Source organism: Ranitomeya imitator, chromosome 2, assembly GCF_032444005.1.
Source record: "Ranitomeya imitator isolate aRanImi1 chromosome 2, aRanImi1.pri, whole genome shotgun sequence".
Taxonomy (NCBI): Eukaryota; Metazoa; Chordata; class Amphibia; order Anura; family Dendrobatidae; genus Ranitomeya; species Ranitomeya imitator.
The window spans coordinates 168,609,285-168,620,839 of NC_091283.1; the positions used below are offsets into that span (position 1 = coordinate 168,609,285).

Below are 11,555 nucleotides of genomic sequence, written 5' to 3' on the forward strand. Positions count from 1 at the left end.
GGCTGCATTATACTGTGTGTGAGGGGGCTGAACTATACTACTGTGTGTTTGTGGGGGGCTGAATTATACTGTGGGGGCTGCATTATTCTGTGCATGTGGGGCTACGTTATACTCTGAGGGGGCTGCATTATGCTCTGAGGAGAGTACGTTATACTCTGAAAGGGCTGCGTTATACTCTGACGTGGCGGCATTATACTGTGTGTGGAGGCTGGATTACACTCTGAGGGGCTACATTACACCCTGAGGGGGCTGCATTTTACTCTGAGGGGACTACACTATACTCTATGAGGGGGGCTGAAGTATACTCTAAGGCAGTGTTCCCCAAATCTGGTCCTCAAGAGCCACCAACATGTCATGTTTTCAGGATTTCCTTAGTATTGCACAGGAGATAATTGCATCACCTGGACAGGCAAGCATTCAATCACCTGTGCAATACTAAGGAAATCCTGAAAACATGACCTGTTAGTGGCTCTTGAGGATCGGAGTTGGGGAACACTGCTCTAAGGGGCTGCATTATACTCTATGAGGCGGGCTGTAGTATATTCTGAGTGGGCTGCAGTACACTCTGAGGGGGGCTGCATTATACTCTATCAAGGACCTTGGGGAGTGCATTTTGCTATATGTACTATTTGGGATTTGCATTATACTGTATTGAGGACTATCTGTACCAATCATTCTTCCTCAGGCACAGTAAGGGTAGGTGCACACGGTAAGTGAACAAGGCGGATTGGATGCTGCGTACTTGTGCAGCGTCCAGATGTTACAGCATAGTGGATGGGATTTCAAGAAATCTCATGCCCACTATGCGTGCACAGACGCCAGCAGCTCACCCGCAGAGATGGACATACGACGCGTCTCTCCAGACCGCAGCATGTCTATTTATCTTGCGGAGATGCGAGCCTTTGCAAGATAAATTTTACCCGTACACTGTATTGGATGCCGTGAATCCTCACGGTTCAATGAACACATGTGGAATCACCTGTGTTCAATAGCCGGCAGCGCTTTGGACACAGTGAACATGTGCTGCTCCCAAAGCGCTGCCAATTACTGAAGGTGTGCACCTACCCTAGGGAAACAAACATCGGACGACTTCAATATTGTCGCTCACGCTCGTTTAGTGTGGTCTGAACTTAGCGCTTGTAAGTGCAACAGAAATATTTCTGTGTGATGGTGCAATATGTGAGCATTTGAGGCCCCACTTTAAACTTTTGCCCGGGGCCCCACTTTGTCTAAAACCGTCCCTGAGCACGTTTCGGAAACAGTGCTTTGCTTGTAGTAATTTAATGCTATCACTAGGTGGTAGTAGAGATTAATGTATTAGCATTGATGCATGGAATTGCCTAGATTTATCACCAGGCGGCAGCAAAAAACATGTGCTCTGCATGTAGTAATTTAATTCTACCACTAGGTGGTAGTAGAGATTAATGTATTAGTATTAATGCATGTGATTACCTAGCTTAATCACCTAGTGGCAGCAAATTAAAACTTGCTCTGCATGTAGTAACTTAATTGCACCACTAGGTGGTAGTAGAGATTATTGTATTAGTATTAATGCATGTGATTACCTAGCTTAATCACCAGGTGGCAGCAAATAAAAACTTGCTCTGCATGTAGTAATTTAATTGCGCCACTAGGTGGTAGTAGAGATTTTTGTTGTATGTAGTAATTTCTTTCTGCCACTAGATGCCAGTAGACTACAGTAAAACGCTGCATTATTATTCGTCGATTTACTTCGCACGTTGATTTAGATTTATAATTTACTTGCATTTTTTCAGTTTAGAATACAGAAATCACAACTATCAAAATGTCATTTTATTACTTATGTGTTAAATCCACGCTTAGTCCCGCCTCTTTATATGCTTAATTGGCCAATACATCTGGCATTCAGGTCAGTCGTTTAGCTGATTGGTGGCGTGTAACGTTCCCTGACTTCCTGGTTTTTGATTGGACCAGCTGTCGGATTCTTTCCTATGATTGGCTGGTTGCTGCTGTTTCTGTCCGTGACGCGCATAGTTATTCGTCTCTGATTAGTCAGGATTCTCATATTCTGTTATGTCATTGGTCGGTTTTCTCTGTTCTTTAATTGGGCTCCAGGATGCAGTTCTGTGTTGTGATTGGTGGAATTTCCCTATCCTCAGTTCTTACTGGTTGGTTACATGCAGCAGTGATAAGAGCATCCCCCTGCCGGGGAGAATGGCAGCAGTGTCTGCAGCAGGGATGGCATAGAGGAGGCACAGAGGAGCTGCAGCTGGTAGTGACTGCTCTGCCATGTTCTTATGTCCCAGGTGTCTACACATTCATCTATGTAAGTGATGGGATTTCTCTTTGTTTCTGCAGGTCGGGACCACTGAGCCCCCAGATTTCCAGGACCAAAAAATGGCTGCCTTCAGCCGCAGAGAATTTTATGAACAGCTCCTTCATGGCTGCATTCTCCCCACCGCCCTGCAGGGTCTGGAGCAGATCTGGGTGCTGCTGCTGATGTGTCTGGGCTGCCGGCTGCTGTGGAGGTTCGGTAAGGTCACGGTCCAGGAGCACAAACAAGACGGGGGACGAGATAGGCAGGAACAAGTGCACGTAGCGCCGAAAACCACACATCGAAATACACGGCCGCTATGTGTGCCGCAGTCGTGCGTGTGCCGCAGGTGCGCGTGTGCCGCAGTCGTGCGTACCGCAGTCGGTTGTGTGCGTGCCGCATTTGTGTGTGTGCGTGTGCACGCCGCAGTCATGTGTGTGAGCGTGCTGCAGTCGTGTGAGTGCCGCAGTTGTGTGTGTGTGTGTGTGTGTGTGTGTGCGCGCTCCGCTGTCAAAAATGTGCACATTACAGAGCTCCTCACATAGGGAGAAAGGCTGGAATGTCCTCCGGAAGCTAAGTTGAAGGGTCTGCAGTACGTATTACCCACACCGATACTCTGTAACAAACTCCAGAGTGTGCAGAGGTTTGTGCTGCAGATGTGTGTAGTGTCAGAAGTGTTGGTTCTGTACAGGTAGTCAGCCGTAGAGCAGATTGTTTCTTCACTGAGCGAGCAGAGATCTGTTTCTACTCTGTATGCTCTGTGTGTGTGTGCTTTCCCGCTTGGTGTCTGTGTGTGCGTGCGCTCTCCTGCACGGTGTGTCGGTGTGTGTGTGCTCTCCCGCGTGGCGTGTGTGTGTGCTGTCCCGCGCGGCGTCTGTGTGTGTGCTCTCCTGCACCGTGTGTGCGTGCGTTCTCCTGCGTGGTGTCTGTGTGTGTGCTCTCCTGCGTGGTGTCTGTGTGTGTGTGCTTTCCTGCGTGGTGTCTGTGTGTGTGTGCTTTCCTGCACTGTGTGTGTGTGTGCTCTCCTGCACTGTGTGTGCGCTCTCCTGCACTGTGTGTGCGCTCTCCTGCACTGTGTGTGCGCTCTCCTGCACTGTGTGTGCGCTCTCCTGCACTGTGTGTGCGCTCTCCTGCACTGTGTGTGCGCTCTCCTGCACTGTGTGTGCGCTCTCCTGCACTGTGTGTGCGCTCTCCTGCACTGTGTGTGCGCTCTCCTGCACTGTGTGTGCGCTCTCCTGCACTGTGTGTGCGCTCTCCTGCACTGTGTGTGCGCTCTCCTGCACTGTGTGTGCGCTCTCCTGCACTGTGTGTGCGCTCTCCTGCACTGTGTGTGCGCTCTCCTGCACTGTGTGTGCTCTCCTGCACTGTGTGTGTGTGTGCTCTCCTGCACTGTGTGTGTGTGTGCTCTCTCCCGCGCGGTGTGTGTGTGTGTGCTCTCCCGCGCGGTGTCTGTGTGCTCTCCTGCACTGACTGTGTGTGTGTGTGTGCGCTCCCGTGCGGTGTCTGTATGTGCGTGCTCTCCCGCCCTGTGAGCTGTAGCTTCTGATGTTTCCCTTTCCCCATCGCTCTCCGCAGGCCTCCCTTCCCACATGAAGCACCTGTTCACCATTGCCGGGGGCTTCTTCTGCCTCTACCACTTCTTCCAGCTGCAGATGATTTGGGTGGTCCTCCTCAGCCTGCTGTGCTACCTGGTGCTCTTCTTGTGCCGTCACTCGCACCATCGCGGGGTCCTGCTGTCCATCACTATCCTCATCTATCTGCTGATGGGGTGAGAGCCGCCGTTCTGCGCCTCACAGTGCGGCACACGGGTCACATCGCTGCCACTGTACAGACACTCACTGATGCCTTTGTCTCCTCCTTCCAGGGAGATGCACATGGTGGACACCATCAGCTGGCACAAGATGCGAGGTTGGTCTTCCATCCCGGACCCCTTTGTTTCTGGGTTGACCTTTGCCTGTCTGATGCTTCTCCTTTTCTCTTTCTCGCCATGAAGGTGCACAGATGATCGTGGCCATGAAAGCCGTGTCTTTGGGCTTCGATGTGGATCGTGGCAGTGTGCGCTCCATTCCATCTCCGGTGGAGTTCATGGGATATGTCTACTTTGTGGGCACCGTCATCTTCGGCCCTTGGATAAGTTTTACCAGTTACTTGGATGCAGTAAATGGGCGGAAAATGGTGAGGATAATGGCGGGAACTGGGGGCTGATGGGAGCGGATAGTGAAGAAAAATGAATTGGATCAGAGGTTGATTTGTGTCGTATGCATTGTCAGGAGGGATGGGGCATGCTCAACGGCAATATGCCCGATCTGTCCTGAAAGGAGAGAACCCATCCGCAGAGGTGCCTGGCAGCAGCCTACTCCCCATAGACAGCACCCGCCTGCTTGGTCCCGCCTGTGCAGGTGTATGGGGGGCTCCAGGGGGTCAGCAGCTATTTGAGGTGTATGGCCACTTGCGGAGTTGTCTGTGCCCCTCTTAGTGATCAGTGTCGCGTGTCCTGGAGCGGCGTCCACTGAATCTGCCGCTTACTCATTACATTCATTGTGCGGCATTCTCCCAGTATGGCCGTGCAGGAAACCTGCGGCGGGGCATTGGGGGCTTCCCCCCAATATGTATTTCCGGTGTGCTCTCATTCCTCCTTCTCCGCAGACTCTCAGCTGGTTCCGGCGGGTGGTCCGCAGCCTGATCCTCTGCGTATTCTGCCTCCTGGTGTCCACCTGCATTTCTCCATATCTCTTCCCTTACTTCATCCCCCTCTACGGAGACCGGCTGCTGAGAAAGTGAGTACAAAGCACCAGCAGGAGCCCAGTTTTCCAGGTTCCATAGTTTATTTCTGGTTCCTGACGGTAAACCGCTTCTTTCCATCCGGAGACCCATATTGCTCTGATGTTCTGTAACGAGCCATGGCGCTGTGTCAGGGGGATTGCAGCCTCTGGATGATTCACTGACAGCAAGCAGAGGTCTTAATGCTGAAAAATTGAACCTTGGTCATTTAGAAAGTTGCAGATGATTCATTATACGTCAGTTTCTCAGAGCCGGTAGCAGCAGGTGACAGTGCTCTGCAGGATATGGCCAGAGGTGACGGGTGTGCCGATTTCCTGCAATCATAAAGCAGCATTTCCGAGACCCCCGACCCCTCCACTGAACCCAGATTGTGATAATTCTCCCCCATGATCCAACCACAAGATCTGTGTGAACATTCACACATTTAGGATTTGCCTGTGGCAAAAATACACGAGGGGGGGGGGGTCTAGTGAAGGATGTGACCCCCGACCTCGCATGTAGTGACGGCACTGGGGGTCTCGTCCTTCCTGGAAATCGCTGCTGTCCTGCTCTTCATCCTTACTATGTATTTCTCAGGATCTTTTCTTTGTTCCTTTTCCTTTATGTTCCCCCGGATTCTCCAGTAAGAAACGTAAAGCCAGGTATTCTCTGTCCTCCCTGATCCATTCTTTCCTCATGGAACAGATTTATCCGGACTGGTGCAAAGGAAAAGTAATTGCCCCCAGTAACTGCTCCCCCTGCACCCGTCCTGGTCAATCTGCCAAACCGTGCACAGCGATACAAAGCAGCGTCCACTCATTGTAAAGAGATTGTGCACAGGTCCCGTCCCCATCAGCGGGACACGTGCACCATGGCTGCCCGGAGGGAGCACGCTTTCCTGCCTCTCCACCCCAATGGGAGAGAGGGAGAAAGCATCGGGAATATTATGCACAGTCTGTGCTGACTTTGTCCTGCTGTGCCGCTTCCTTCATAGTTACAGGTCGTGATCATTATAATGTCATCTCAGCCGCCTCACCTCGTGTAACCCATAACTTACACCCCCGACTCTGACCACCCAACCCCCGACACCCACATTCACCTTCTCGTCATTATCCATCATCTTGATATTTTATTTTTTTCTCTCGGTGACAGGGGTCTTGTTGTACGGTAAGTAAGCTATCTTGGGCTTTTTTTTCCTTTTAATTGGGCAATTGTTCACTTAGTTCGCCTGCTGCGGACAGGTGACTGATGCCCACAAGTTATTTCACTGTACAGACACATTTTTAATAACATCTAATTTTTTGTTGTAAAAACTCCATGGAGAATAATATGTGTACACTTACCCCGTCCCCAGCGGCTCAACTGTAGGGGGTGCGTGGGGTGCAGTCACCGCTTTGCCATGGTGGCCCAATATGTGACCCCAGCCCTCGATACTACATGACCCCACTGCCCGTGGTATTATCTGGTGATGCTACACTTCATACACTGTGACTAGTTGGGCACTTTTGGGGGGTGGGAGGTATTGCCGATCCCCTTGCTCAGCGCTGATACTTTGTTGTCCTGTCTGCAGGTGGCTGCGGGCCTACGAGAACACGTCATCTTTCCATTTCAGTAATTATTTTGTCGGCTTCTTGTCTGAGGTCACCGCCGTCCTATCCGGTGCTGGGTTCACAGAGGAGAAAGATCACGTTCAGTGGTGAGTCCACACGTGGCCGCGATCCATCGTCCTCCGCCCCGGCCATCATGGGGTAATCCACCTGTTTCTCTTCAGGGATCTCTCGGTCTCTCAGCCACTGAATGTAGAGATTCCTCGCTCCATGGTGGACGTGGTGACGAGCTGGAACCTGCCCATGTCCCGATGGCTGCATACATGTAAGGATACCCCCTGGGGCGCAGGATGGCGGCTTTCAGACAGCACGTTCTGCTGCCCGTCTGCTCTCCTAGGGCGTCTCGCATACAGGACCATGGCTGTAGGAAAGCTTGGAGACGGGATTTAATCAGATCCTCGCCCCCTTTACTAACCTTCCTACATCTTCTCATCAGATGTGTTCAAGAACGCTCTGAAGCTCGGCACGTTTCACGCCATCATTGTAACGTATGCCGCCAGCGCTTTACTTCATGTGAGTGTCATGTTAGATGCATTGCTGCGATGTCTGTACACGTTTACAGTGGTTGTCCACTTTTAAGTAAAATGTTGTGTTTTTTTTGTTTAAATTCATGGATAAAAATAATTTTTGCAAATAAGCATCAATAACAATTTTGCACCATTCAACCTTAATGTGGTCGGTGACCATCAGATTTTTATAATGAGTTCACTGATGGCTTCTCAGTTACCTCATTCTGCAGCCAGCGATAGACCGTGCAGTACAGAGGTGAATGACAGAAGGCAAACATTGCAAGATCTTTAATGAAATCCATTTTAGCACCAAATTCTGGTATTTGAGTAAGAAAAATAAGGCCTCACATGTGGTTAATTCTCTTAATTACATATATTCCTTTGTGTCCTCCTCAGGGTCTCAGCTTCCACCTTGCGGCTGTGCTTTTATCTCTTGGTTTCATCACTTACGTCGAGCATGGTAAGTCGTCCGTCTGTTTTCCATCCATATTTGAGACCCAGGAGTGTGTGGTCGCGCCTGGGTGTGTGGTCGCGCCTGAGTGTGTGGTCGCGCCTGAGTGTGTGGTCGCGCCTGGGTGTGTGGTCGCGCCTGAGTGTGGTCGTGATTCTGTCTCGTAATATTTCCCACTGTGATTGTAGCCCAGGAACCCATCCCATTGTGGATCTAACTGGTCTTAATGTTTTGGAGCATCTTCATTGATCGCTTCTCTGGAGGATGCCCCCATACCATTTGGACAATTATTTCCATGTTTGCCTCCTTGATGTTGCTTTATAGCCCCCCTAATTTGCCTCCCTCTCCATCAGTGCTCCGGAGGAGACTTGCAGAGGTCTTCAGTGCCTGCATCCTGTCAAAGAAATGCTCTTCGTCCTGTACCCACCATAACAGAAAGGTAAGACGTTGGTAGGATCACGGCACATTTACCCACACACCCCGCCTGTGTGCATCCCCTATTCTAGAACAAGCAGCCATTGGCTTTGTATGTGAGCCGTCTCTCGTGTTTCGCCTTCTCCCAGGGCCCTCTGGTGTTCCTGATTAACATGCTGTTCGGCATCATGGCTCTACTTCAGCTGACGTACTTGGGGTCTTTATTTGATACAGACTCTGAGGATACCAGCGAAGAAGAGGTAAAACAGTGTATGAATGAATTAGTAAAATAAAATGATGTTCCTGATAAGTTGTCCGCTAGGGGTCACTTCCTTTCCAATTTTGTGAAACGCGACTCATCCTTACCGACAATTTTATTTTCTGGGTAATCGGTGTGACCACCGCAATAGCTGACATTATCCAGGCTGCTCAATGTATGCTGCTGCCATAAAGGGTTCGTTGACTTTTTGGAGACTTTTATTTGTTACATAAATCCATTTATTTAGGGGATATAATTATTTTTTGTAACTGAAACATGTTGCACCGTCTGGCTCTTACAGGCTTTTTGATTTAATATAATATAAATCAGTTATCAGATAAAAGTGTTAGAAACTACCCGGCAGAGCATCGCAGTGAGCTCACTGATGGATTCTCAGTTACCTCATTCTGCAGCCAGCAGTAGACCGTGCAACACAGAGATTACAGGAGACAAACTGTGCAGAAGTTTTAATGAAACTAATTGCTAAAAATATATGCATTTAAGAAAATGATGGTCTCCAAAGGTGAACAAGCCCTCTAATTAGCCATTTACCGGTCGGGCGGCAGCCCAATATTGGTAGCTATTGTGTAATTTTTGCTTCCTCTCTCATTATCCAGGGCTATGGGATGGCACATACCGTTAACAAGTGGTCCGAGCTGAGCTGGGCCGGCCACTGGATCACATTTGGCTGCTGGGTTTTCTATCGTTTGATTGGCTGAAAGGGAGACATCTGTAAGACTCGGTGCCATCTGCTGGCACCTGCCGCGGTGTGACCAATCTCTGCCACGCAGACCAGAGCTGGAGCCTTTACAGCTGGCATAATGGGTGCATAGGGGCATCGAATGACCAAGATGTCCCCTCATGGAGGACGTTGTTAGGAACAGCCGCCTCCGCCACATCATCCTATATATCCTCTGGGCGTAATACGGGCGGATAAAATTAGGGTCAGAAAGGTCGTGACCTCTCCATCTGCCTGGATTCCACGAATAAAGTTGTTTTGTAAGAATTGTGTTATGTGTAAGATCCATAAAGTCTAGTGACACGGCCACCATTGCAGCACATTCTTTATTCCAGAAGCCACACAACATCACGTATGGACAGGAAAGCTCCACTGCACGTATGTGCCCTCCGGGCTGGAGGGCTCACGGCCAGGTCCTCATTCACACACGGTGCGGTCCCTCACGTGCGCTCATCCACTAACGCTCTCACACTCGGACCCCGCGGTCGGCTCGCACCAGGAGAAAGGGTCTGACAGGAAGACTGTGGCGGTGCCAGGACATAAAGGTTTTGCTGGTCTGCACGTGCTCGGTGGAGGTGTGATGGGTTCCGCGTTTTCTGCGACATGAACCCAGCAACGTCTCCAGTGCCATTCGCAGAAAGGACTGGAAATTACCGCTTCGCTCTCGGCGGCTGTCCTTGGGGGGAGATAAGGGGGCAGGAAGAAGGTCAGATGTTACTAAAAGGTGTCCGAGTAGATGCATAGGAAGTAATATCCGTGTTATGGAGTTGGATCTGCACGAGGCCTGCATACCCCACCACACCCTATGTCGCCATAAGTCTCCCTCAGTAGTGCAGCCTCAGGCTTAGGGCCTGTAACATTAAATGGTCAGATCACCACATAGAGGAAGGCACTATAGCCTTAATAGCCATCTTTTCTAGCATCTCACTTCTTTTAAAGAGAATGTATCTGCTAAAGTATATTCTGGTCGAGCTGTACGCTGACTTTATGGGAGAGAGTTGTGGGCATGCTCAGTGACCTGTGCAGAAGTCATTGTACAGGGAGAGGAGGAGGTGAGCTGTGAAATCACCTATGGTGTATGGCCCTGTTGACAGTGTGCTTGCTATGGTGCCTGATTCCCTGTATAGAGAAATAGGATTCAGACGGACCCTTGATGGGGCCACAGACTGCAATGACCGGGACGGGGTTCAATTTCTAGAAGTATCCGCTTGTTCAGATGAGCACAGAAACCTAGCGGACTATGTGATCTCTACAGGGCAGCTGGGGCCCGCACAACTAGAGGCTCAAAGTAAAAACTGCACAATTTTCTGATTCTTTTAAATGTAGATTGTTATATCTATCTGTTGTGTTATATGCATAGGTCATTTTCTGATACACTTTCCCTTTAAGTGAAAATGGGCATGAATGGTGAGAAATTAATATAGTACAGAAATTAGATTGTTCTAGAATTATTCACCCCCTTATCCTCCCTGTTTTTAAAATGGACACAAATGAAATGGAATGGGCCGTGTGTTTATATAAAAAGACAAAAACCCTGTATGTAGCTGTGCAGAACCACAGAGATGAGTGGGGAGGATTACCAGTGTCATGGTCTGCCCCCTCTTGTTTCTGAACTTTTTATTTGTCCATTGACTATAGCTCCTCCCACAATCCCTGCCCCTTCAGTGTAATGAATATAGCTCCTCCCACAATCCCTGCCCCTTCAGTGTAATGAATATAGCTCCTCCCACAATCCCCGCCCCTCCAGTATAAATGATTATAGCGCCTCCCACGCTCCCTGTCCCTCTTGAATTATGACTGGCTCCTCCCACAATCCCTGCACACCTGTATGACTATAACTCCTCCCACAATCCCTGCCCTTCAGTGTAATGAATATAGCTCCTCCCACAATTCCTGCCCCTTCAGTGTAATGAATATAGCTCCTCCCACAATCCCTGCCCCTTCAGTGTAATGAATATAGCTCCTCCCACAATCCCCGCCCCTCCAGTATAAATGATTATAGCGCCTCCCACGCTCCCTGTCCCTCTTGAATTATGACTGGCTCCTCCCACAATCCCTGCACACCTGTATGACTAACTCCTCCCACAATCCCTGCCCCTTCAGTGTAATGAATATAGCTCCTCCCACAATCCCCGCCCCTCCAGTATAAATGATTATAGCGCCTCCCACACTCCCTGTCCCTTTTGAATTATGACTACGGCTCCTCCCACAATCCCTGCACGACAATAGCTCCTCCCACAATCCATGCCCTCTTGTATAATGAGCATAGCTCCTCCCACAATCCATGCCCTCTTGTATAATGAGCATAGCTCCTCCCGCAATCCCTACCCCCTTCTGTATAATGACTATAGCGCCTATCACAATCCCTGCCCCTTTCGTATAATGTATATAGCTCCTCCCATAATCCATGCCGTATAATGAATAGAGCTCCTCCCACAATCCCTGCCCCTTCTGTATAATGACCATAGCTCCTCCCACAATCCCTGCTGTAATGACTATAGCTCCTCCCACAATCCATGCCCT

At 49.7% G+C, this 11,555-nt stretch overlaps 1 protein-coding gene across 3 annotated transcripts; it reads left to right on the forward strand.

Moving 5' to 3' along the window:
- Window positions 1–2,131: 2,131 nt before the first annotated feature.
- PORCN (porcupine O-acyltransferase) lies at window positions 2,132–9,299 on the forward strand. 3 transcript variants are annotated; one of them, XM_069747894.1, is made up of 15 exons: window positions 2,132–2,251; window positions 2,338–2,512; window positions 3,869–4,061; window positions 4,158–4,201; window positions 4,287–4,468; window positions 4,940–5,070; window positions 5,698–5,715; window positions 6,206–6,220; window positions 6,624–6,749; window positions 6,825–6,925; window positions 7,097–7,173; window positions 7,566–7,629; window positions 7,974–8,059; window positions 8,184–8,294; window positions 8,911–9,299. In XM_069747894.1, the coding sequence occupies exons 2-15, from the start codon at window positions 2,377–2,379 to the stop codon at window positions 9,010–9,012; spliced, it is 1,386 nt and encodes a 461-aa protein (XP_069603995.1). In that variant the 5' UTR covers window positions 2,132–2,251; window positions 2,338–2,376; the 3' UTR covers window positions 9,013–9,299. The 3 variants fall into 3 exon arrangements, with proteins under 3 accessions (XP_069603995.1, XP_069603993.1, XP_069603994.1); XM_069747892.1 differs by lacking the exons at window positions 5,698–5,715; window positions 6,206–6,220 and having other exon boundaries at window positions 8,127–8,294; XM_069747893.1 differs by lacking the exons at window positions 5,698–5,715; window positions 6,206–6,220.
- The last annotated feature ends 2,256 nt before the right edge of the window (window positions 9,300–11,555 follow it).